Source organism: Camarhynchus parvulus, chromosome 6, assembly GCF_901933205.1.
Source record: "Camarhynchus parvulus chromosome 6, STF_HiC, whole genome shotgun sequence".
NCBI lineage: Eukaryota > Metazoa > Chordata > Aves > Passeriformes > Thraupidae > Camarhynchus > Camarhynchus parvulus.
In genome coordinates, this window is record NC_044576.1 from 30,912,393 (window position 1) to 30,938,350 (window position 25,958).

Here is a 25,958-nt window from a genome sequence, read left to right on the forward strand (position 1 = left end):
AGGGAAAAGCTAAACTACATCAGACAATGCCAATGAATGGTCTGCAAAGGTGGAATCTTTCTAAGTAATCCCAAAAACATAGATGGCACTCACTGACCAATGAGGGAAAATGTCCCAGTGCCACATTCCTTCAAGGCTGAGGTGATAAAACCATATTGTAAGTGAAAATTCCTGAAGTGGTTCAGTTGTGGTGAGAATGTGGGGGAGTTCTGCCTGCTGGGATGGAGGCTGGATTCATCTAATTGTGTGAGCAGAATGTATATTAGAAAAATATTACAAGTGTTGGAAACCAGGACAGCTATATGAGTTTCTCTTGAAGGATCTGTCTATAAAATGACAAGGAAATTAGACCCTGTTATTTCTCCTGAGGTCCTTCCTTTCTTGTTTGCTTCCCTTCACATTGGGTAGTTTGAAATTCCCAAACAAATTGCGGGCAGGGGCTGGCTCAGCAGCCCTAAGGGACTCAGGGCAGTGCCTAAGTCTGTGCATGTGCTTCATATCAGGGTGGGTACCATGCTTTAAATAAATACCTGTGGCAGGCAGGGCAGGGCTCTTGAAACAGCTGCTGACAGTTCATGGAGTAGTTGCTTAATGCTTGCATATGCTTCAAGAATTCATTATCACCTGTTTTTCCAGCGTGAGCGTTTGCATCAACAGGCAGCTGCTCATTCTGTCTGGACTGTGGCTGTCCAAAAGGCTGAAACACTGGGGACTCTCAGAGGGCCAGAGGAGCCTCTGCTCTGGTCAGGCTCTTTTTCAGAGCAATATGCATTTCTATCACAAAAAAAAAAAAAAAAAAAAAAAAAAAAAAAAAAAAAAGAAGCAGACAGCATTAGCTGAGCTGGCAGGTCTGTCTTCATCAGGTCCAATACACTGACCAATCCAGTTTTCCTCTGAGATTAAAACTGGGTTTGTTTGTATCATTAAATTTCAAGGTGTATTCCATATGCTGTGTATGTCAGCCACAAAGCCTTGAGTGCTTTGCAGTGGTTTATTGCCCTGCCATCCTCACAGAGGATAAACTACTGCAGCCATGCAAAATGAGGTGCTTTCTAAGAGCTGGCTGTGAGGATCAGGACCTGATATAAAGAACTCCAGGGAGAAAGATTCCTCCCCAGCTCTCAAAATAAATATCAGTAAGAAGTAAATTGTGTTTAGGAGAAGGAAATGGTTCTGAGAACCATTTAGGACCTTTTTAACGAGAAGGAGAAGGTTCTGAATTATTTCAGCTCTGTTTTCTTCCCCTTCCACCTCTTCTGTATAATCCCTCTCTGACAAGATTCCTCATATTGAAACCCCACTGAATTGTGTATGAGGGGGTGAAGCTGTGTGATCTGACTCTTAAATTCTTGTTGGGATTTCTTCCTGGAGAGGAAAGAGAGGAATTTCTTCCCTTTGTGGCTATGCCCTGGGAGGAGGCTGGCCTTGAGGTGAGCAGTGAATGCAAGCACTGCCTGCAGGGATTCCTGTCCCCACCACCTTTAGGGGGGCGGCTGATGAGGGGAGCCCTTATGTCTGCAGGCAGCAGTACAGCACAATCACTCCCCTGCAAATCTGCAGCACAAAGGACAGACACTTTTGGAAAGGAGATTGTGGCTGAAGCCACACTTCCTTGTGGAACTACAGCTGAGCCAGTAGCAGAAGCAGGGAAGAGTTGGATTTTGGCAAACCTGTCTGCACTGAAAAAGACTTAGAAAAAAACCCCAAAAACAACAACCAACTTCTTCTGATGTTTTTAACTCTCTTTACCAAGTCAATAACAGAAAACCTGTATTCCTAATGACCACATTTGGGCATCAAAATTCCACTATTCCTACTTATTGGGCATCCATTTGCTTCACTTTTCTGTCTGAGGTTTACTTGGAAAGGAAGATCAGGACTTGAGTTGTTTTTTTCTTTTTTGTTTTTTCTCCTTTTGCAATTGATACCCACATTTGTGTAATGTAACCCACACATCTTTCTTTTATGGAGGGAGAATGGATGTTCCTGTATAGATAGGGAGTCCTTAAGTCCCTGAAATGCTCCTGATTGCACCATGGACTGTGTCGGACATAGGGCAGAGCGTGGAATAAAATTGGAAATGATGGCAAAATTGTAGGGGTGTTTAGAGGTGGGATGGATTTCTTTGATAAGCTGTTGTAATTCAAGTGGCTGGCACAGGCAGGCTGCCACTGTCTGTTGGAAAAAGCACTGAGGGAGATTTTAGAGGGGAGGCTGTGAAGCCATCCCCAGGTGTGCAGGCACAGAGAGCACATTGCATGTGGTGGCTGATGCGTTGGTTTGGCAGAACTCTGGGTTTGCTCACAAGCCTCTGGGTGCTCCAGGCTCCCAGAGATGCTCAGGGGCTCAGCTGGGCTGGGAGTGCAGTCAGGAAGGAGCACAGGGAGCTGTGAGCACACTGCAAGCAGTGACACCCATGCTCTGAGAGAATGCAAAGCTCTGCTGCACTGACTCCCATCAATTACCAAATCAAAACAATATTTTTATTTGGGAAGTACATGGCGGCAGTTGGAGTCAGCAAAACTACTTGAAAAACATTCCTTATGTCCTCTGCATAGGTCAGACAAGATCTCTAAAGCTGGTCCAGACATACTTTGGGATTTGCTTCATTCTTTGTTCTTGCCATCAAAAATCGGCAGGTTCAGTAACTCCAAAAAGAATGTTCACTCCTTAGTAAATATGACTTGGTCTTTTTTTTTTGTCTGCATGACAAATACAGTATTAAATATTTTAACAGTCATGCTGGATGAGGTGGGGAATGTAGAACTGCTTTTCAAATCAGGAAAGTGGGTTTTGAGCACTAAGGCTTTGTTTTGTTAGCATCTGAAACCAAGAGTTTGGAGTTAAAAGGAATCTTGTCAAAACGCTGATTATGCAGCTCTTTATTTCCTTATTTTTTAACTTCAATTCAGGTGTGTAGCATCTCAAGCTCACAAAGCAAAGGGAAAAGTAGCTGGAGGTGATTTACACATAAATGAAATGCACAAAACTAATCAAGTTATTTATCTCTCCTTCTTCCTTTGTATCTGAATTATTTCTCTTTATTTTCCTCCCTTCTTACTCTCATTGTCATCCTTAGTAGGTTCAGCTGTCAGTACAGTTGTGCCTTTGGAGATGCCTGCAGCCCTGAACTGAATTAACAGGATGGGCAGTTCTGTGGGAATTTCATCTGTGTGAAGTCTGAGATATTTAAGTTTGGTATTTTTCTATTCACAGAAGAGTAAAAATTAAGATAACTTTGCTCCTACCCAACAGACATCTCCCATTGCTTTCTAAGAAGTGAAAAATTACTTTGATTGCTTTTTTCCCCTCCTAATTAGATTTCCCCAGATGTATTTTTCAACCTTTCTTCTTCCAAGTGATCTGCCTGTTTTCTCAAAATCATTTCTGCACCTTACAGATCCCCTGTTCTCTCTGTTCCAACACAATATCTTCTGGCTTCTTGGAAAATTGGATATACCATGGAGCTTCTTCCATGGTCCCTGTGTCTAATAAAATATGCAAAATAGGATTAGCCCCAGCTTTGAACCCTGTGGAGGGCATCTCTAAAAACAGAATTACAGACACAGGGATGAAGAGCTAGCACTCTATAGTTTTTGCATTACCCTTTTCTTTCTATTTTTCCCCTCCTTTTATGTTGATTCTTTGGTGCCTTGCTTATCTATACTGATCCAGGTGTGTGGAAATCCACAGATGCATTGCTAAAAACAAGAGGGGATTTTTTAGTTGTTGCAATTCCAACATCTGGGTACCCTGGAAAAAAAGAAAAGTTCTATGGATCTGTTTGGGCCCGTTCATGTACACTCACCTCACGGGTTAATTCTTATATTCTCTTTGGCCTAGAAGTCGTTCTCCTTCTCAAATTGCAGTAACAAGTGCAGAAATGTTTAATTGCTGCAATCAAAGGTGTGATGGCTCTGGATTCTAAGGTCCCTGTGAAATGCTGATTGCCACCATTCTGTGCTGTGGGGAAGGACCAGCCCCAGAATGGGATGGTAGCCTCCTTGTCCTTGCTGAAATGTGCTGGCACCTCCTCTTTGTTCAACCCTTCCCTTCCCCAGTTCCCCTGTTTGGTATCCACCATCCTCAGTGAAATAACCAGCTGTCCAAAAGTGCCCCAGGACTGCACAGGGTTGTTTCCAATTTAATTTCACTAATTGACTTGCTTTCCCTCCTAGTACATTCCTTTCCAGACAGCTGTGGGAGAGGCTGCAGCCTGCCCTTCAAGGGGGGAAATGCTGGCCCAAAATCTCTGCTGCACTGGAGTGATCCCAGCTCAGGACTTGGCCCTGAGCCCCTGGCAGCTCAACCAGGGACAATTCTGCCCTGTGCTGCCATCCTTTCCCACCCAGACCATCCTACAAGCACTATAAACACACACAACCACATATATATATAAATATTATATAAATATATATATATATAAATATACAGCGACAGTTGTCCTGCTCTGCTTGAATAAGAGGGGTGTCTAGTTGTTTCAACAGATAAAAAATCAAATTAGGAAGACAGGCTATATGTAGACAAGTAGGGTTTAAGTGATTCATTGGCCTGGTGTTTCCCAGCCTCCAGCTTGTCCCTCTTGGCTTCTCTTTGTCCATGGTGCTCTGAAAAACGCAGAGCATGTGCTCCATGAAACTCATCAAACTGCCTTTTTAAAATTCTTCTCCAGACTGTTTTTCCTAGCTGCTTTGGCCATTGAAACACAAACAGTGTAATCAATAAAGCCTTTTTTAATTTTTTTTTAAGGCACTCAAGAGCTTATGTAAAATCTTTGGAATTTGTAACCATGATAACATTGTTATGCTCTCCTAGCTGATAGAAATATCAAAGCCAGCTAAGAATAACTCTGCAGCAGACAGAGAAGATTGGATTTGTTTCCTGGAATGGAAGCAAAAGCATGAATACATTGCTCAGTTACTAACAACTATGGAAAAAAATAAATAGACACTTAAAAATTCCATTTCCCCTTCCTAACAATGTCATTAAACACTCAAAAGATAGTTTTGCTGTATATTTAAAAGTCTCCCAAATTTCCCACATCTTCTCTTTTTTTTTTTTTTTTTTTTAATGTTGTGATGGTACATGAAACTTATATTACATCTACCATTCTCCAAATCTTCTGGTAGAAACTCCAAATAAACTTGATTTTCTAGAGAAGTTATCATTGGAATTTGTGAAGCTTTGAGTCTAGCCCAGGGTTTTCTAAAAACCAGCCTCACTTAATTGGAAATTTGCAAAATGGCAGTTTCCCATCACTTTCATCCTCCAAGATGTAATGGGTTAACTCTGAACTTTCCTTTAGACTGAGGTGAAAATCTGGGAATTTAAAGAGACATCCTAAAGCCTCTCCAGTACAAATTGTTGGGAAATACACAACCTAATTTTCAGCCACCACAAATGATGGTGGTGGGCAATCTGTGTGTGGAAAGGAGTGGAAATATAAAGTTCAGGTGTTTGTTACAGAAATGGCTTGGTATCTCAGGCAGGCTCTCTGCAGTTAATTGGGTCTGTGGTTTTGCACAGTGAATGACTGTGAACCTCTGGTCAGGAAATGCAAACAAGAAAACTCCTGTTTTATTCTAAAACTTTAGTATATTAATATGGGTTTGTTGCAGAAGGGTCTCAAAACAGGCACCAAGTTTTCACAAAGAACAATTTAAAATCACACATACATTTTTTTGCAAGGCCGTGTAGTGATAGGCCAAGGGAGAATGGCTTTAAAATCAAAGAGGGCAGAGCTAGATTGGCTATAGGGAAGAAATTCTTCCCTGAAAGGATGGTAAAACACTGGAACAGGTTTTCCAGAGCAGCTGTGGCTGCCCCTGGGTCCCTGGAAGTGTCCAAGGCCAGGCTGGACAGGGCTTGGAGCCACCTGGGACAGTGGAAGGTGTCCCTGCCATGGCAGGGGGGTGGCTCCTGTACATGTCCCTTCCAGTCAAACCCATTCTGTGATTCCACAATTTACATTTGTTAAGTGTTCCCCCTGCTATGTCCCATCCTCATGGCTTTCTGGACTTTTCCTTGTGGTTCCCTGTGAGCCAGGGAAGGGTTTGGACTCTGGCACAGATGAAATTTCTCCTGCTCCCAGTCCCTCTCATCAGCTGCTCTTGTCCAGCTCTGGCCTCCAGAGAAACCTTTGCAAGGCTTTCCTTGGCAGCTCTTGGGTCTGCCCCAGGCACCCCTGCCCTGTCCTTGTCTGCTGGGAGCTTATCTCTTGTTTCCCTGTGCTCTTCAGCTGGTTCCCTCTGTACTCCCCAAGTTCAGGTAGCCCAGGCACACCTGAGCACGCTGTTCCGGAGTTTCAGCCTTTCAGGCTCCCACCTTTAAATAGCAGAGGGCACTAGGAGACAATTGCAAATATTTCTGTGACAAAGGTGCCTTGAAATTGCTTCACTGTAGGTCAAAGGGTTTTGGCATGGCAAAAGGCTGAGGAATAAACAGGTAGAAGTATGTTGTTTGAGAAAAATGAGCATTTATTCCAAAAATGCTGGGTTTGGTTCTGTTAGCAGGAACATGGCTTGTCTGTGGCCGTGGCTTTGTGCCAGACTGCTGCTTGCAAAGAAAATAAAAATTAATTTTAATGAATCATCCTCTTTCCAGGGTTCCCCTCCCCCCCTGCCCAGGGCAGTTATACCTGCAGAAGCTATTTGAGAAATGGCTTCCAGATGGCAAAAAAGGTTAATTTCCCCCAAAATGAGAGGGGGACTGGATCCTTGTACCTGTAATCAAAAATTTTTCCATGGCTGGTTTCCTACTGCTTGGGAAGCAGGATATGATAGAGATGCTCTCCCCAGAGTGTTTTAAATCTGAGGCTCATCTTAATTCTTGCTATCAGAGTGGGTGCTGCTGGCTCCCCACACCATGCACACTGCTTGTCCCATGGAAAGCCATGCCCTGCAGCACAGATGGTGCTGGCTCTCTACCCGTCCTTCAGCATTTTAACCCATTACAGGGTCTGATTTGGTGTCTGGGGATCATCTGGTATTGTCTTCTATTTCCTATTCAGGTATCTGAATTGTTAAAAGCAGCAATGAGCACGTGGAGGGGAAATACCTGTCTTCTCCTTTCAGACTAGATGGAAAGTTCTCCTCTAACACAAAATTTACCTGAACAAAAATCTGTTGCCTCTTTTTGCTTATAAAAGATCAGACAAGGGCTAGAAGTAGAAACAGTTGACTTCTTTAACAAAAGAGTTAAAAATTAAAAATTGACTAGTATTTCCCCCCCTGCAGCCCAGCTCTGAATTGGTGCTTTGAGAAGTCCACGAGGACTTATCATTACTGTACCTTAATATTAAAAAGAGATGTACACTCCTGCTAGGGGCTGGACTGAGCTCTGAGAAGGAAGTTTTAGTTTTGTCACCCAAGATGTGGCTGGCACCACGGCTGAGGAGTTTGGAGACATGGAGTCAGCGGGGAAACTAACTCAGCTGAACTGACTCCCTGTAACCCCAGATTTTATCCAGAATATCTCCATTGCTTACCAAATGCCCAATCTACCAACTCTCTTGCTGTGGGAGAGATATCGTAAAGCATATGTGTCATAAACATGATAATAATCTCTCTGGGGAGAGACAATTAATTCCTTGGGTGCTGGCAGCTCGTTATGTGCAATTTTCTGCATCCCCATGCAGACTTAATTACCTGTAAAGCCCTTCTTTTGTGTTGTAATAAACCCATAGGAAAACCAAGAGATAATAAGGGCAGGTAACTAATTAAAACTGCTCAGTTTTCTTTTGGGTAAAGAAACCTGTAAGAAAACAGGTAAAAATCTATGGAAAAAAAAAGAAACTCATAAGAAAGCAGCTAAAGGAAGTTTTAAGAAGGCAGGTAAAGAAATCCATGAGAAAGAAGATACAGAAAAAGGAGATTAACCTATAAAGAAGGCAAGTAAAAAAAACTAGGAGAAAACCTGGGTGACTTTAGGAGCTGGAATCTAACCCAACAATTAAGCCAGGATTAAAAATGGTTTGGTTTAGATTTTTAAAAGTGTTACTTGCTTAGCTATAAACACATAATGCATCAGTGAACATAGTTAAGAATGCTACATCTTCATCCTGAAAACATTTTTAAAAGTTCTAAAGTTGGGCAAAACAACTGAAACTTAAAAAAAAAAGTTGCCAAACACCATGAATTAAACCAGGCTCTTCTTAAGCGACTTTTAAAGCCTTGGGAGCTGTGTGTGTGCGCTTTAAGCGTTACACACACCGTAATTTAATCTCTTCACATCCCCTCCCCTCCAGCGGATGGAAACTCCGAAATTCCACCGTAAAAACGAGGAGCGGGGAGAAAAAAACCCTCAATAAAAAAGAAGCCAGCCCAGGTGTGAGGTGTTTAGCCGGGCTGGTCGGTGTTTTTGGCCGCTTTGTCGCGGAGCTCCGCGGGCCGGGCGGGCTGCGCTGCCCCGGGCCCGGCGGGGGAGGACCCGGGCGCGGCAGCGCGGCCGCTCCGGCCTTTCCTCGGGGAGCCTCATGGGAGGAGCCTGCCAGCAGCAGCAGCTCCAGCGGCAGCAGCTCCGGGCTCGCATTGCTCGGCCTTTGTGGGCTCCCGGAGCAGCGGAGGCAGCGGGGCTCGGCGGTGGCCGGCCGCGATGCGGGGAGCGCGGGGCGGCGGTGGCCGTGTGAGGGGCTGCGCCGGGGGGCTGCGCGCACGGCGAGGATGACCGCGGGCAGGAGCGCTGCTGCTTGTTTCCTGGCGTTGGTAAGTAGACACTTGTGAGTGGGAAAGTTAAAGTTACTTCCCCCCCGCCCTTTTTTTTTTTTTTCTTTTTCTTTTCTTTTTTTTTTTTTTTTTGAAGGCTTTTTTGAGTTTTTCTGGACGCTGTTTCTCCCGCTCTCACAGCGCTGCCTCCAGCTCTGGGTCAGGATTAACTCTCCTTTTCCCCCAGCCCCAAAGTAAAAAAAACCTCAGTGGTTTTGTGGCTCCTGCCTTGGTTTCTGGCTGGGTTTGGGGTTTCTGCTGGAGTGAGGAGGAGACTCTGTGCGTGCTGTTTGCACTGAGGAACTTCTGCTTCAGGTTTGCTGGCTGGGAACTTTGGGGATTTAGGAACTTTGCAGTCTTGCTCCAGTGACATCAGGATGTGACCGAGAGCCCTTCCCGAGCCCTTCCGAGCTCTAAAAGCTGCTCGTGGTGACGTGATGGGCTTTTTTTAATGGTTGACAGTTATTACAGCAAATCTGCTTATTCATCCTGTGCAGGCGTGATTTATATTTCTGACACTTTTATGTGGCTTTCTGCTGTCCCTCTTTTAGTTTGCAAAGGAAGTAGTGCTGTAACACATGTTTCAGTGCCTTTAAGTATTTGGATCTAATATAGTTGTGTTTGTTTAATGTAGTAACTTACCCTGAGTTTTAGTGCGACCACAGTAGAGTAGAACACTCAAAAAAATTGTATTTTATTGTTACAGCTGATCAAATCAGTGATCAATATGGGTGCACACGTTACAGAAATGAGGGGTTTTTTAAGCAAGGAGGGGTGGGTGAGAGAGGAAGCGCAGACCCTCAGGTAATGTGTGACTAAACCCCATCCCCTGCCAAGATAACTCCTCTGTCTTGTCAGGGTTTCCACAAGGGGTGCCAGAAAAATGCACTTTTTGGGGAATGCCTGTGCAGGATCCCTGACAGCTCCAGCAGAACACTGGAGTTACCTGCGGGCACTGCCAGCTGCTGCACAGCTGGGCTGCTTTCATTGCACAGGTGGGGATTGCCTTCGGCAAGCCTTGGAAAAATCATTTCTCCAGAACCAGCTCCCGTTTGCCTTTCTGGTGCTGTTGGGGTGGAATTGTGCTGGAAGGGAAGGGACTCTCCCATTGCTGGAGGCGCAGCCGTGTGTCCGGAGCTGGACAGCCGCGTGTCCTGTGGCCAGCCAGGGTGGTGGCACGTCCCTCCCTTGGGGACAGGTGTGACTCAAGGGCTGCCCCACCCTCCCTGTGTGCTCCAGGCACCGGCACCCAGCGCCCAGACCTGTTCTGCTGATTCCTCGAGTCCTGCTCAGAGGGACACCATGGAAATGTGGAATAATTCCCCCGGGAGCCAGCTCTGGTCTCTTGGTGACAGTGACTTTTTTCCAGGAGTGCAGTTCTGCTGCCGTACGCTGGGCATCAAACTCGTGCTCCCCCTGTGTGACAGGGTTTTTATTTGCTTTTAATTATCACATGCCAGTTCATTTCTTGGATACCTTCATTACTGTGTTTGCATAGCTCCAGCTCAGCAGAGCTCAGCCTGGCCCGGGCCAAGCCTAAATGCAAAGTGCTGGTGTGAGTCTCTTAAGGCATGGTTTCTTCTTCAGAGTATGGAATTTGAGAGATTTTTCCAAAATCTCATATTTAAATGCATAAGTCGGTCTTTTGTTGGGTTTACAAAATGCAGTGTATTGCCCAAAACTTGAACTTCTGACTGTGAGTGTGTTTTTAGCTGGTAAAAGTAAAACCTTGGCTAAATCTAAACACACCAACAAAAATGACCCCCAGTCTGAGCTTTTAAGCTGCTGCTGGTGCATGGACTCCTCCTGTGAGGATGGATGTTCCCTTAGTTCCTTGGGAAATAAAGCCACACTTTCCATTTTAATCTTAGACTCTCATATTTTTCCTGAAATGCTGTTTTAAAATCCATTAAAATCCATTTAAATGGATTTTAAATAAGTTCATAAGTAGCAGTGCAGGAGGGGGAAAAAAAAGAGGGGTTTGTTTGTTTTTAGTGTTTTGTTTGTATCTTATGCAGCAGTTCTGAGCTATTCCCTAAACAAGTTCAGTTTTAGTTAGTGATACCTGTAATATTGATTTCTTGTATGAGAAATAACTTCTTACCTCTTTCTCTGCTAAGTCATTGACAGGGTAATTCCCAGTAATCATGGAAATACTTTTAAAGAACAGAAATACCAAAGGGACATAGAGTCACTGTAACAGGTTGTTGTTGGATTTTCTAGACACCAGCTTTATTTCAGTGAATATGGTTAATGTAAGAGATAAGCTGCAATCTGAACTCTGAGAAGATTATTATTATGAAGGAATTAATAAAATGGATCAAGTTTTCTGTTTTAATGAATTAATTTGAAACTGATTTAGGTACTGCTAGATCTTTTTCCTTTCCAAAGAATTGCAATATAAGAGCTTAACAGAAATAGCAAATTCTCTGCATTTTTCTGGGATTGATTAATACTTTTTCTTATGTATGGGTAAACTGAGGCTTAAAAATTTGACTCTTTGGTCCAAAGTATTGGAAAACCAAGTATGAAATATGAAGGGTTTTGTTTGTCAGCCTTGCTGTACCCAGTGAGAACATCTTGTGTCCTGAAGGAAACAAAAACAGCGGGTGATGAGAGCACTGAGAGCTCAGTCTTGCCTTGTGGTTGTTGGTGCCATTTTCCAGAGATGTCTGGAGTGAGAGCAGGATCCACAAATCTTGCTCTTATCTCATTAAAAGCAGCCAAATGTTTGGGGCTGGGAGATAGCAGAGTTTGAAATGCTTATTGGTTTCCCTTGGAGTAAACTTGGAGCTATTGTTGAGTGTTCAAAGGGAGCCTCATCCAGCTCTCCTGATTGGAAAAACATGGACAGGGAGTAAATGCCAAGACCTGGAGCTGCCTTCTGTCTCCAGCACCAGTATCTGAGTGTTTTATAACTTTCCTGTGAAATTAGGGGTTTAAGGCTTGCATCTCAGGGATGTCAGGAGGAGAGCAGAAAACAGACCCAGCAGAGCACCCAGCACTCGCTGTCTCTGTGTCCATGTGTGCCAAGTTATGTCCCTGTGTGTATCTTAAATTTTTTGCCTTGGTTTGAAGCCTTCTCACATAGAGTCAGACCTGCTGTGCTTAAGAAGAAATTAGACAGGTTTATGAAGTTATTTCTCATTCATTTGTTGATATATAATGAATACTGTGGGTCCAGCTTTGCCTGAAACTTGTTATTTGCATACCTGCCTTCTAACAGTGACTTGGAAAATCTCTTTTCAAGGCTAAGTAGAGGTCTTAAAAGTGAAATTGTGAAACTCAAGAGCCTAAGGACACTTGATGGGCAGTGTCTTTCTCTTGTGACACACTAATAACAGACTGAACCCCGTGGTCTTGGGGCTGAATTTAGTGTGCTTGCTGCAGCTGTTGGTAAGCAACTGCTTGTTAAACTGTGAGGTATTTTCCTTTGCAAACTATTTCAGTCATGCCTGTCATAAGCAGAATTTGGATGCAGTTTTATGTCGATCCCCTTCCCGGCTCAACCCAGAACTGAGGCAGCAGAATGGAAAAAGCTCATGGCCTTTTTATGGAGCTCAGTTCTTGCAACAAGCTGGCCCTAGAGGCTGGTGGCTGCAGAGGGCTGGCAGCAGGGACCTGGTGGCAGCCCCTGGAGAGCCAAAGGCAGTTGAGATTCCCGGGAATGTCACTTGTGGAACTCGTTTGAGCAGCTCATGGATGGCTTCATTGTTTGTGCAGCACAGAGCAGGGTGGCTTGGCAAGGAGCAGCTTCTCCATCAGCTCCCCAGGCCTGAGTTTCAGGTTACTTTGTCTATAAACTATGAAAATCCCTGTCCAGGAGTTGGTTGTGCAGGAAACGTGAGTGGTGAGGAGCAAACACTTCTCAATAGGTTGGGGCACAGCAGTTTCAGCTGCAGTTTGGGTTTGTGCTGTGCTTTCTAGGTGTTTACTGTCACAGCAAGAAGAAAACCTGCCCATCTCCTCCCTTCACTCATTATGTACATAAAAATAAATTGTAAAGTGCTGTTGTCAAAAATCGACTTTCTAAACACTCATTTTAAGGCAAATCAGAGGGGACACCCCAGCTGCAACTCAGTCATGAATGAAAACCAGTCCCTTTATGATAATAAGCTAGAGGACTTTAGAACCTGTAAATACCTTGGCTCAAAGGTCCCTAAAACAGGCAGAGCCCTCAGGTGTGGTTCAACCAGGGAACCTGTGGTCAATTGCTCAGAGGTGTAATTGTTTTTCCCATAAGAACATGGTACAGAATCCTTTAGATAAAATATGGGAAGTGTGAGTACATTCAGTGTACCTTCAGTCATTACCAGAATAACACTGACATTGTTATAGTAAACTTTAACTGTTTGTTATGCTTTTTGATTCAAAATTAAATTACAGTAGAGAATCATCCAGGATCTCTGGGTAAGAGAGTAATCACTTAGAGTTAAAGCTGAGTTCTCTGATTTGAGGTCTTTATTTATGAGCTGGAATTGCAAGTGCTGAGTGACAGTTTTGAGTTTATGCACCTCAAATCCATCTGTGTATGGGGTACCATCCCTGTGTGTTCAGTGTTGTATTCACTGGGTAGCACAGGAAACAGCATGGACAAAGGGGTCCAGGGCAGTGTGAAATTCCATCAGCAGTTTAAGGTCACACTCTATGGTTTACAAATAACTTGAGAATTTTGGTGAATTTCAGGGAAAACTGATGCTTCAAGGGCTCTGATCTCTGGGTGGTCACGTGGCAAAGTCATGTGAAGTAGCAGCAAAAACATTGTTTTTAGGGGGTTCCCATGGTTTGGTGTCTTGTAAAAATAAACAAAGTCTCTTTTTTCAGCAAGGCTCCTTTCCGTATTGATTCAGCAGTGTGTTTCCAAATGGTTTTGTTCAGTCCTGAGCTGCTGGCTCTCAGTGGCACTCTGCTTTTCCCAGGAATGGGACAAGGCTGGATGTCTCCCTGTGGGTGTTCTCCACAGCACCTGAACACCTTTGACTCTGTGCCCCCACCAGTGAGCCCCCCCAGCTCAGGTGGAAACCAGCGTCAAGCTCCTTGTACTTTATGTGGTTTCTGAGAGGGAATCTTGTCATTTCTCTTGTTCAAGCTGCAGCTCCATTACTCATTTGCTGTTCATAATCAGGAGCACAATGGGGTTCATTTGTTGTTGGGTTGTAACGTCTCACTGCTTCTGCAGTTGTAAGTCAGACAAAAATCCAGAGATTTAATTCTGTGGGAACAAAAGCAACTTAGATGAAAAATGCCAACTTCCTCTGTGTTCCCTAACACACAAGTTAGCTCATTCATGCTCAAGTCCAGGGATTCAGAGGGATAAACAGCAGTAATTCTGCAATAACTCAGACATTAAAGGCTGCTTTTCTCTCTGTCTTTTCTCTCCACAGCCCTCCTGGACCAGGTGATGATAATCAGTTGGCTTCTCCCCTGGATCCCTGTGAGCATCCCTCAGCTGTGTGTGCAGCCTCTGGCAATGCTGTCCCCGTGGGAGCTGCTGAGCTGACTGCAGCCAGGTACTGTCCAGGGCTGTGCCTGGGCCAGGGCAGGGGCTGCTCTGCTCCCTGCTGCAGGGGAGTGAGCACCAGGAGCTCAGCACTGGCTGAGGAACTGCTGCCACCCTCCTTGCATGGATAAAGGTCTGCTAGAGCCATTGCTGATGGGTTTGCTGAGTCTGCCTCTATCTATCAGCAGAGATCTGTACCAGAGTTTAAATCCCCCCTTGTCAAAGCCTTCAAAAGAAAATTCTGGTTACCCTTCCCTGAGATTCTGTTACTTCAGCACATAGTATCTGAAGGTGCAATATATTTCCTATATTTTTTTAGGTGCTTATACTTTTTTTTTATTATTATTAGTACAAGGTAAATAATCCTTGGAGCATTTTCTTTGAGAAGTTTTTAAACAGTATAATATTGATTATAAAGCATTCAGGTATCTCTGTTGGACTCTGGCCTTTTTGTCTGCCTTTGCTTGCCCTGAGAAGGGAAAGTTGCTTTCTTTGTGCTGGTGGTGGTGGGGTTGTCAGGATCTTGGGGCATATAAATTTATCAGAACAATAGAGGAAGCCTTGTAGGGTGTGTGTACCCTTCAATCACCAGGAGTTCAGTGGAGTGTAAACACACACAGTATATTTAAGCTAGCATTACATTTGTTAGCTGAAGTCACAATAATACACCATCAAAGGCTGGAGGGACCTTGTGTGGTTTGCTCAATCCACCTTAAAAGCTGGGTGACTTTGCTGTTTAGCCCATCCTGCTCTGCCACCAGTCCCCAAGCTGGTTAGTCACCAATGCTGGCTGGGAGAGACTGTGAGAAACAAACTTTTTCCTACAGTCAGAGTAAGATGATCTAGAGAAGCTTTCAGTGGGAAGCTAATGATGTGGATTTCTTTCAGTTCTTGTAAGTTTTTACTCAAAAAGTTGTGTTTCTTTTGTTTTTTAACAAATGTAATTGGGTTACTGATGTTTTTTTGTGGATACTGCTTTTCTTGCTAATGGATTGTTGGCCGTAGTAGTGAGGCAGTTAGAAAAGAGTGAGCATTAATTGAGGTGGAGCTGTGAACTACTTTCTGAATGTGGAAGCATGAAAAAGGCACCAGAAGTGCCAGAAAGATTTGTATATGGTCTTTGGACTACAGTCTGGAACAGAAGATTGTGTGCCCTTGGGGTGATAATTTGCTGTTTGCAGGGAAAAAGGCACACAAGCTGTCTATGATTAAACATTTAGGGAGAGCAGTCTCAGAGTGCTTTAATTCACTGTTTCTTGTAAACCTCATGAATTCACTCTGTTTGCATTCTCACATCAATCTGGAATTTCGAGTTAATTCTATTACACCTTCCCTTTTGATCTCCTCCATAACTTGTGCCTTTTAAATGTTTTATTGTTAATGTCTGAAGGGTGTCTCGGGGCTCCTTGCTCCACCCCAGTGGCACAGGCTGTGCTGGTGCTGAGCTGTGGTTGCCCCATCCAGGGTGGCTGAGCCCAGTAGGGGTGAGGGCACAGAGACTGTGCAGCAACCACAGGATCTGGTGGTTTCCAAATCCTGGCCTTGAGGGAGCTGCAAGGATTTTTGCAAGGGTTCAGCACTAAAAAGTGGCAAACCGAGGTTATTTCACATTGGATGTAGGTAGTTTTCCAATTCCTGAAACAGAGGAAACTGACAGAGAAATAGACTGTGGTCAACTGGAGTGAAGCTGGCTGTGAGTGCTTCTTCTGTGTTTGTTGCTTTTAACTCTTTGTTTGTTTGTTTTTCTAAGTGCTGCACAAGTTAACTCTTGTCAGTGTTGTTTGTTTTCCTTACTCCTTTATTTTGCATCCGTGTGCAGCTTTGGATATAAAAGCCTGCCCATTCTCCTTCACCTGCCTTTCCTGTCCAGGTTGTTGCCACTTGCTAGTTTCTCTGTGAGCTTTGCAGAGGGGTTTCCTGCTGTCCCAGCAGAAGAAAACCCAGAGGCTGCCACTGTGCCCACCCCCAGGTGGCAGCTGGTTGGCAGAGGAGGGGTTAAATCAGGGCAGCTGCAGCCCTGCTGTAGCTCCTGTGTGTTCAGTCCTGGTGCAGCTCCTCCTGCAGCAGCAGCTCTGCTGATTTCCCTGGGCTTTGCCAACAATATAAAGTTGGTAGCAAATGAAAGTGTTAAAACACTGGGATTATGCTCATGTAGCAGGACTGGGCTTTTCTTACCCAAGGGAGGAGCCTCAGTGATGTTTGTTCTTTCATGCCTTATCTGTCATCAACAATTCACCTTCATGGAGCAGATTATTGCTGATATAAGTAAAATAATCTTATTAAAGTCTCTGCTTTTTTGGCATTTTATGTAGAAGCATAGCACCAGTGCATTTCAGTGTGAGTGGATACAATTCCCTAATGCACAATGTGATGTCTGTGCTGCCTGCTGGGTACCTCTGCAGAATGGAAATGTTACAGGGGCTCTGAATGCCATGGTGTTATTCCAGTCTGTCTGCAGTAAGGTGCAATCATAAAGTGGTTTCCCCCCAAATATTTAGTTATTTACTAAATTTGATTTTGTTTCTGTGTATTTCCCCATCAGAGGTGTCACATAATGCAGATGGTGTGCACTTTGACAGAGAAAAATAATGGTGCATGCATGATGGGGGTCACTTTGTGCTAAATGGCTTCCAGATGGCAGGGCAGAGTAAGAGATCAGGTTGTCCCTCCATCTGTCCAGTCAGGAAGCTCTATCTTTGTTTGGCTTCTTGAGGGTGACTGACTGCCTCTCTCCTGCTGATACCATATTGATCAGGGACAACATGCTAGCATCTGCTCAGTAAGATTTTATTTATTTATCTACAGAGAAGTGCCCTGGAAAGAATTAGGTAAAAAGTTCGCTGGTGGTTCTGCCAAACATTTTTGTTCAGCAGTGAAAGGCCAAGTTCACTCTGATTTGCCAGTACGTGTTGCTGTAGGAGAAGTTTTGGCCAGGCACAGCTTTCTCTTTACTCTGCAGGTGCAGAGCTCTGCAACAGGACTTCTGTGTTGCAGGAGGAATGTTTGCCTTGGAAAGGTAGCGAAGGCAAATAAGAGCCCTGTCTGTGCAAGACCACAGCTTACCTGGGCTCCAGGTTAGAGGTGTGAAACACTTCTGAGCAGTGGCTGTCTCTTCCCTGCAACTTCCTTCCTGGCTTGTGGGGAAAAAACCCAAACCTTCAAATGCCCAGGAAAAAATGACAGCTTAGAAGGCACTTGCATGTGTTTAGGGTGTACTTCTCAGTGTTGGCAGCACAAACAGGGAGTACCCACATTTGTCTGTGCACACAGATAGTTAGAAAATTATTTTTGAGGTTTACTTATAAGAGATAGTGCTTGAAAATGCTTGTTTTCTAATCAGCTCAACTCCACAGGATAAGTACTGGTCAATGTATAGTTTATTGTGCACTGAGAAGGCTTGGGCCTTTTGGTAGTATTCTTCTTGAAACCATTAAAATATTACCAGTTGAGAAAAAAGTTTAATGGAAAATCTTGTTTTAATAAGAGCTGTGTAGAGGTTTTAATGTAGCTTCTCCATGTCTGAGGTGATAAAAGTCCTATTAATTGACACATGGACCCCAGTTGATGCAGTGTTAGGCTGGAGAGCTCAGAGTGAACAGAAAGTCTGTGTTTTGGTCAGGGTTTCTGTTCTGTGCTCCCCTGCCTCAATTTGTGCAGTGTGGCAGTGCAGGAGGAGGAGTGGACACAGGGCTTTGGGAAGGATGGGAAGCACAGCTTTTCCAGAAATGCTGGTGTGTTGATGGCAAGCTTTGCTTTAGTGTTGGGAATGACACTCATTAGTCAGAATATCTCTGAAAAGGGTTTCATTTGATGTGGAAAGGCTTGGAGGGGGAAGCTGAAGGGCTGCAGATGATCATTAGGACCTGTGTGAAGAGTGTGGGTGAAACAGGTGCTGCTCTAAGACTGGGGCAGCTTTGTGTGTCCATAACACCAGGGCCATAATTTATGTGCCTTTGGTGCTCTTGTTTGGCTGGGCCCTCTTGTGAATTGTTTGGGTTTTGCAGCTCTTTCTTTGTTCTCCAAACAGATGTTCAGCATTCACTTATTTTTAGCAGTTCACTTTTTTCTGCTTTAAAAATCTTACTTTCACTGCTCTCTGTGTGCCCCTATATAGTCACAGCCTTGGTATAGAGAGGATGCTGTTACTATATTAGTGCAGAGACATTTTTAGCCAAGGACAAAGGCCTTTGCATGAAAAAGGAAACAGCCTGCTTCTTAATCATTATTTATTTATTTGCATTCACTTGATGGAGCTGAAAATTTCGTGTCTATCAGGCCAGTTTGGACAAAGAGAAGCAAGGAAAGGAAGGAAGGAGTGAGGAAAGCAGAGATAATTTCTTGGGAGAGCTGGGCAGTTGTCCCATATGGCACAAAGTAGCTTTGTGGATATAAGCTAATCAAGGTAAACTACACTCACAAAGAGCTTTGGTGATCTTAGTGCCTGAGTGCACAATCACTTTGGGAGGTGGCTGTTCTCGTGCTCCTGTGTGTTGTGACTGAAGTCAGGGATGTGGTTTAGGCTTGTACTCTGTTTGTGCACCAGAGAAGGGAACAGCCTGTCCCTGGACCTCACTCACTCTTCATCAGTAACACAATTCCATCTGCTGCCTACAATTCCAGTGTAATTACTGGGGGAAGAGGAGAGAAAAATTTGAAAGGAATGACTAAGATAGCTGTTTATATTTAATTCAGGAAACCTGTAAAAAGCTTGTTAGCCATGTCCTGTTTCCATCAACATTTCCATCAGCATTTGTGTCTGTATCTGGCAGCAGGAGGGGAAGCTGTTGTATGTGGCCGCTGCCCCAGGACATTTGTGTCCCTCTGGTGTGCCCTGGAAGGGACAGTAGACAGACAGACAGGCATGACAAGATCTTAAACTGCTCCTGCTTTTGAGACATGAAGTCATGGATTATTTGGTTCCTTTTCTGTTAATGAGTGTGGCTGAGAGCAGGGGGAGTTGTGTGGTTACTGCCCTGCTCCTGAGTGTGGGGCTTTGCTGAGCAGAAGGACCTCACATCCATGTGATGAGTTCTGGGGTTGCTGTGTTTAGCTTTACAGCCTTTTGCAGCTTTTAAAGTAAGGGAATGTTTTAGTCCCAGATTTTAGGGTTTTTTACTAAAACACAAATTGCTTAATCGAATGTTTATATTGTTCAGTGAGGAGAAAGGGCTGTGTGAGAACAGCAAATCAGTCATTAGGGATTGATTTATTTATTATACTGATTTAATATACAGTTAAATTCTCTAGCACTTAATGTTATGGTCTATAGGAGCCATCAAGACTGCAATATTACTGATGATGTGGTCAGCTGAGAAGTGAAGTGAAATAATGTTTGGAGGAAGAAGTAATTTTTGGGAGGTGTGAGAGAGAGGGAATTTGGGAGGGGATGTTGTGCTCCTTACAGCTCCTTGTAGATCCAGCCAAAGTTCATCCTATAAAGAGACTATTAAAGCTCCATGGGCATTTCTGAAATTTGTCAGCTTATTTTTAATACCTGTTTTGCAGCACTTCCAAGCCTGATAGCTGCAAGGGAGTTGATAACCACGTTTCTGAGGATGTACCTTTGGCTGTGGCCCCTGGTGATGGTGTAGAGCTGCCTGCTGAAGAAACCAAAGGTTTCACAAGGGAAATAAAAAGGTATTGTGTGATTTCCATTGTTACAAGACTTTTCACGTCTTTACATCTTTTGCTTAAGAAATGTTTCTAGTGTGAAAGCGGCTGACTAAGTTTGACAGGTGTTTTGTCTGAGTTATATGAACGTTTTGCTGCTAGATTTTGAATCCAAATGTTAGATTTATGAAGACCTGGCTAATCCAGTGTATCTACTCCAAAATACCAGAAGAGGGAGCTTAGGCTACACTGGTTATTACAGTGCTAATCTTTCCTTCTATTTTTAAACTATTTTTTTTTAGGTTTTTTCCCCAATATTTTCCTTTATTGCATTAAAGTTTGTTGGTGTTTTTTTTGTTTCTGGGTGTGAAACTGTGCAAGATCAGGTTTTTTAAGAGGACTGTTCTGCTCATTCCCCTTCAGATGTTGCCAGCAACTTCCCCACCCCACACCTGATTTGCATTGTCAGTGTCAGTAGTGAAGGAAGAAGTTTTTCAGCTGGTTTCACTCTTGCTGAATAAATACTACCTTTATTTCAAAGTTAAATGTTTCACTGCCTCAGATCTACACTGATTGTTGCCATAGTGTTTGATAGGTGCTCGAGCACATTTTTTGCTTTGAAAACCCCTAAACTGAGTCAGACTCACAGAATAATTTGGATTAGAATGAACCATAAAGATCATGTCCCAGCCATCCCATCTCAAATATAGACAAGACATGTGCTTGGATATTCCTGTCTGAGGTGATTAACCAGTCTGCTCTTGGGGCTCAGCAATCAAGACCTGCCCTTATTGTGACATCTATTAATGGAAAAGGTCACAGCACAGCTGAGAAGATGAAATGGGCACTCCCTGGAGAGCAGCATTCTCCACCCCAGCAATACCCACTGGCAGCTTGTGACAAGTGGGATGCAAGACAGGAGACACCACAGGAAATGCAGTTATGCCACTACAGCTCTGCTCAGAAATGTCAAAAGATGCTGCTGTCAGCAGGAGGGTACTCTGAATTATGAATTAAAATGTACACAATAGATGTGTTCTGCTGTGAACAGTGCACAAAGAGCTATTAGCGAATGCTGCTGAAAAAACTATTGACTTTGATATCTAGGAAATGTTGATTAATTATTTCTTCTAAACTCCTGATTGTTTTGATCAGAAAAATGGTGTCTTCACCTTCAGTGTGTGTGCTGCTGAGGCACAGTTAGGCCAGGTCTTTGTAGTTTTCCTCCATGACACTGCAGTGCACAAACCTGTGTACCACGGATGGAGAACAGAAGTGTTTTGCACCAGTATGCAACTTCTGTCATCTGGAGAGGATTTTCTGTATTGAAGGGTAGATACAATGGTTATCATCTAAAAATGGAGAAAAATGGGCAGCTGAGGTTTTAAGTTGGAAAATGCTTACCCCAAGATGTTGGCTCCTTCCAGAGAATCATCCAGAATTGTTTGAGCTTCATAGGTACCCTGGATTTCACAACTGCTGTAGTGCAGTCACAAATGACTGTCATTTACAAATCCAAATTGCAACCACTAAAACATGGGGATTTTCTTTTCCTTTTCACTAGAATTCAGCTTCAACAACAGGAGAAATAACTTTAGAACTCTGCAGGCAAGCAGAGCTGCTGTGCTTACATATTTAGATTGGCTTGTGCCTTTTGAAGTTTCTGTTTTGTTTTGATATTGATGTATGTTTAATAATGTAAATGTCTGTGTGTGCATAAGAAACTCTTGGCCTTGGACACTTCCAGAAGTGGGATGTCCACTGCCTCTTTGGGCAACATGTTGTGTTAGTAGAACTTCTTAATGCAGAATCCAAATCCAGCGTAGGATGTCAGCAGCCCAAATGTGCACTCCCAGCACCCTCATTATGTGTTTGGCGCCTGCTTTTACAGCTTTCTAGAAATCTTTTTACTTCCCACATCATTATGCCTTGAGAATAGTGATCCTGTCACCCATAGCTTCTTTCTCCAAAGCTGAACTGGTGTGTTTGTATCTTCATGGAAATTAAGATGCATATAGAGGTGAGAATTAGAGTTGTCTGTTGGACAAAAGATCATTCTTGCACCCTCTTGAAAAGCAAAAATATTACTGTCCAAATAGCTGTTTGCTGTTGTAATCAGCCCCTTATGTGAATACTTCTGAGACTACCTTGTATTTTTATGTGGTTCCTGTGTATCAAGTCAAATCAACCATGGAAAATAACAGCCTGCAAATTGGGTTCTGTTTCACTGTGTCACATTGATGGGAAGTGTCTGGCAAGGTGCTGAACTTCTGCAGCTGCTGGGCCACTCTATGATTTTCTGTAAAATGGATCCTTGAGGCATTGCAGTCTCCTCTATGATTATGATGATCACATTATGAACCGTGTCACAGACACTTCATAGTGTGAGAGAAGTGCTGAAATATTGCTAGAGAGTAGCTGATTCTTATGGAAGCCTATGGACAGAGCTGGAAAGTCTCTGGGGAGCTTCTCCATCCCTTTGTGCTGTGGGGAACAGAGATGGACATGATTTGTTCTGGAGAACAAAAACCAAGTGCTGGTTTTGAGCTTGTCCTCTGCTGTAGCCTCACTGCTTGCTTTGAAAATGCACCTGTGATGTTCTGTGTGGCTGATGGGAACGGAGAGCTGGGTCCTTGCTGTTGTCAGATACCAGCTCAGTTTTCTTCAAAAACTACAGCAGACTGGAGTCTGAACATTTTGAGAGACTTTGGATAGACAGGGAATGTCTGTTGATCTCTGAAATCAAATACACATTTCTGTCTTACCTAATTTTCCTGAAATGAGCCTGGAACCAATTGGAAGCACAGCAGCAAATCTCTCTGAAAGCAGAAAGTCACAACAGTGTTTACACAAAGCTCTACTTTCTGTGTTGTTGGTTTCCAAAATGTTTCATAATGCTTCCCTGGGAGGAAGCAAAGCTGAAGAATTGGTGTCAGGCAGAAAAACAGGATAAGCTTTATGACTTCTGGGTTTTGTTTGCTTGATTGTGTGTTGAAAACAAGTTTTCTCCTTTTGCCCACCTTCAGCGAGGCTTGCTGTGAAACTGAGGAAATAAAAAATCAATGTATTGCCTTCATTTTGGACCAACACTGCTAATCCTTGACTGAGCTGATTTTAATGATATATTCAAAACCAAGAAGGGATTAAATGGGATTCAGAAACTCAAGGTTTTTTCTCTTGAGTGAATTTAACCCTTTTGAAAGGAATGTGTTACAACATTTAAGTTGACAGTGAGCAAGGAAGAGATGAGAAGTACGAGTGTGGGATACAAATGTCTCTTTCCTTCCAAAATGTGGGAGTTTGCAGGAGTTTTTTTTGGGCTTGGGGTTTTCTGGGGCAGAAGGAAGGTGTAATTTTGTGGGTTTTATGTTTCTCATGTGAACTGGATAGTAGTAGTGTGTGTCTGGGCTGTCTGGTGCACAAGTGAAGTGATGCTTTTTTCAGGATAGCAACAGATAGAAGGCATTGAAAGGAAGTTGTTTAATTCTTATAAACCAAACCCAAGGATTTTTGTTGAGGCTTTGTGGCTGACACCATGAAAAACAGCGCAAAAAATAGATCCCTTCCACATAACCAGCCAGCCTGTAAAAAGTGGACAGGAATGAGCCACAGTGCTGCTCTTCATCCATTTCCACCATTCCAGGTATTCAAAGGAGATTGTCTCCTGAGTACCGTGTATAGTACTGCTCAGCCCCAAGCAGGAGGATCCTTTGTGTAGACATCTTCAATTTATTACTAACAACATCAAACTCTGGGGTGTCTGTTGTGTTTGAAGCCCAAAATGTTGTGGATTTTCTTGTAGCTGGGTGTGGGATTGGCATGGTGGGGTTATCTGGGTGAACCCAGGATGTGGGGGACAGTCAACAAATAGCTGCCAGCAGCTCCATTTTTAAAAGGCAGAGCATTAAAGGGTGCTTGACACAAGGGGGAAATGTCTCCTGTTTTCTAACCACTTGCTGGTTGGGAATTTGGGCTCTCTGGGGTGCTCTGCCTGCAGGTTTGCTCAAAGAGAGCAATTATTTGTGTGTCTGGTAAAGCTGCTCTCAGTCAGAGGTGGTGGACAAAAGGGTGATGGTAGCCCTCTGTTTGCCTGTTATTCCTGTGTATTTTACAGGTTCCCTCAGGCAATTTATGGTAATTTCCTTGCTGCTAGAGCAGGTTCAGCAGCATGAAAATGAAAATGTCATTACGCTAATTAATCCATCCACAAGGAGTCTTAGAACAGCATTGATCATTCTGCATCCTACAAAAACCATGGCAGTAAATATTCAGAAATTACACTCCAGGCTTGGCATGCTGTTCCTTGGCACTGTGGCACACACAGTGACAGCTCCTGACACCGCCAGGAGGGTGGAGGACTTGCATGGGATCACCTCTTGTCCTAGAGCAGGTAAAAAATGAGCTGAAACTGTTGTCAGGTGTGTTTTATATTTCTCAATAATCACTGTTATGCTAAAATATGGCCTGTGCTTTTTGGGGTGCTCTAATGCTAAATCTTCTGAAAACAAAAGCTTAAAGAAGCCATTCAGACACACCAGACATACTTCAGACCAATTTTGTGTTAACTCTCATGAAATCAAATTGAAGCTGCAAGCTGACTTCTTTAAGGCAGTCATTTGACCACCCATCCTTAGCAGCCACAGCGGAGCATTGCACCGGGGGGAATACTGTTCTTGTCTGCTTTCTTCATCCTGCATTTTCATCATCTAATTCTTTACTTGGGCCCTGAGGCCGGCAGGCCTTTGGATTCTGCTTGCTGAAATCTCCTGCAACAAGGTGCTCCCAGAGAGCATTATCAGCACCGATCTTGTCAGCTGGGGGCAGGTGCATAAAACCCTACAAAATGTCAGTCCCCTCCTGGCATGAGGCAGCTCCTTTCCTAACAAGCCTGGCTCCAGCTGCCCTAGGGATCTTACACCACAGGATGTTCAGAGACTTAAAAAGAAACATGGAAGCAAGATGAGCTCCTGTCGTCTGTGGTGGTGTTTTTGCAGTTCTGTTGTTTGAAAATGCCAACAGAATTTGGGCATTTGGCTCGTGGACATGATCTGCAGAGGCATATTCAGCAGGAAAACAAAATCCCTCCTTTGATGTGGTGATGCTTGTGGTCCCAGTCTGAAGGCCAAGCCAGAAATTTGGTAAATAGGAGTTTAAAGTTTTGTTTGTGATCTGAGGAATTCAGGCCTGGCTCTTACAGCAGTAGCATGATAGAGCCCAAAATCCAAAACAGAAATGTCTGTGCCTTGGCAGGAGGGGAAAGCAGAGCAGCAGAGGGGAGAGCAGAGGCTGCAGGGTGAGGTGTGAGGGGTTTGGCTGCCCTGACCCCAAACTCTGCCTCCTCTGAGGGTCTGTGTGGGGCAGAGCCCCGCTCCTTCAGGGCAGCACCCACAGCCAGGGCTGTGCTCAGCTCCTGGGAGCCTCCTCTCCCACTTGGTGTGGCTCCTCAGTTCCGAGGGAGGCTTTGGAGCGTGGAATCCTGCGGGGTGTGCCGTTCTCACGTTGCTGATGGTGATTCACTGCCGGCCCCTGAAAGCCTGGAGCCCCCAGCAGCACCGTGCAGGGCCCCTTTTGTTATCCTTCCTCTGCTTTTCCCATGCCGGACATTTCAATAACTAAGCAGGCATCTTGGTTATTCATAACTCTTAATGCCATTAATCTCACTTGCAATTTAGATTAAGCAGTGGCCTTAGAAACCAAGCAGGGATCAGTGGGGAGGGGTTGCAATTATTTATGTTTTGTCTTGGTTTTATTTTTATTTTTATTTCTATTTGAAACACACTCTGATGTTTGTTTCTTGTCAGATTCAGTGTCCATCCTGGCTGCATCATCACAGGTCTCTCCTGTTTTCTTGGAATTAGCAGATGTTAGTGGGCTCAGGCTTAAAACTCTGGGACATTGTGTGTTTTCATGAGGAGGGTATCAGTGCAAATAAAGCACTCACACTATGTTAATCTAGATAAGTGGTCGAGCAGACAATGTGTCTATCTAAGTATTTGATCTGTAAGAACAAGTTAAGTCTGTTAAGCTTTATACCCAGCATCTCCTGGTGGTGTTTGGTGATGTATAATTTTGTACCACGGTGACATGGATAAGGGTGACTTGTGCCAGGTGATGCACAGAGGCAGTTGAACAAATTGCTTCTGTTT

At 43.9% G+C, this 25,958-nt stretch overlaps 1 protein-coding gene across 1 annotated transcript in view; it reads left to right on the plus strand.

The window, feature by feature from the left end:
* TACC2 (transforming acidic coiled-coil containing protein 2) overlaps positions 1-25,958 on the plus strand; it is a 116,577-nt gene that overhangs the window by 28,166 nt on the left and 62,453 nt on the right. Inside the window, 2 exon segments of the mRNA XM_030950686.1 lie at positions 14,087-14,212; positions 19,708-19,839. Coding sequence (XP_030806546.1) covers positions 14,087-14,212; positions 19,708-19,839 — 258 coding nt within the window.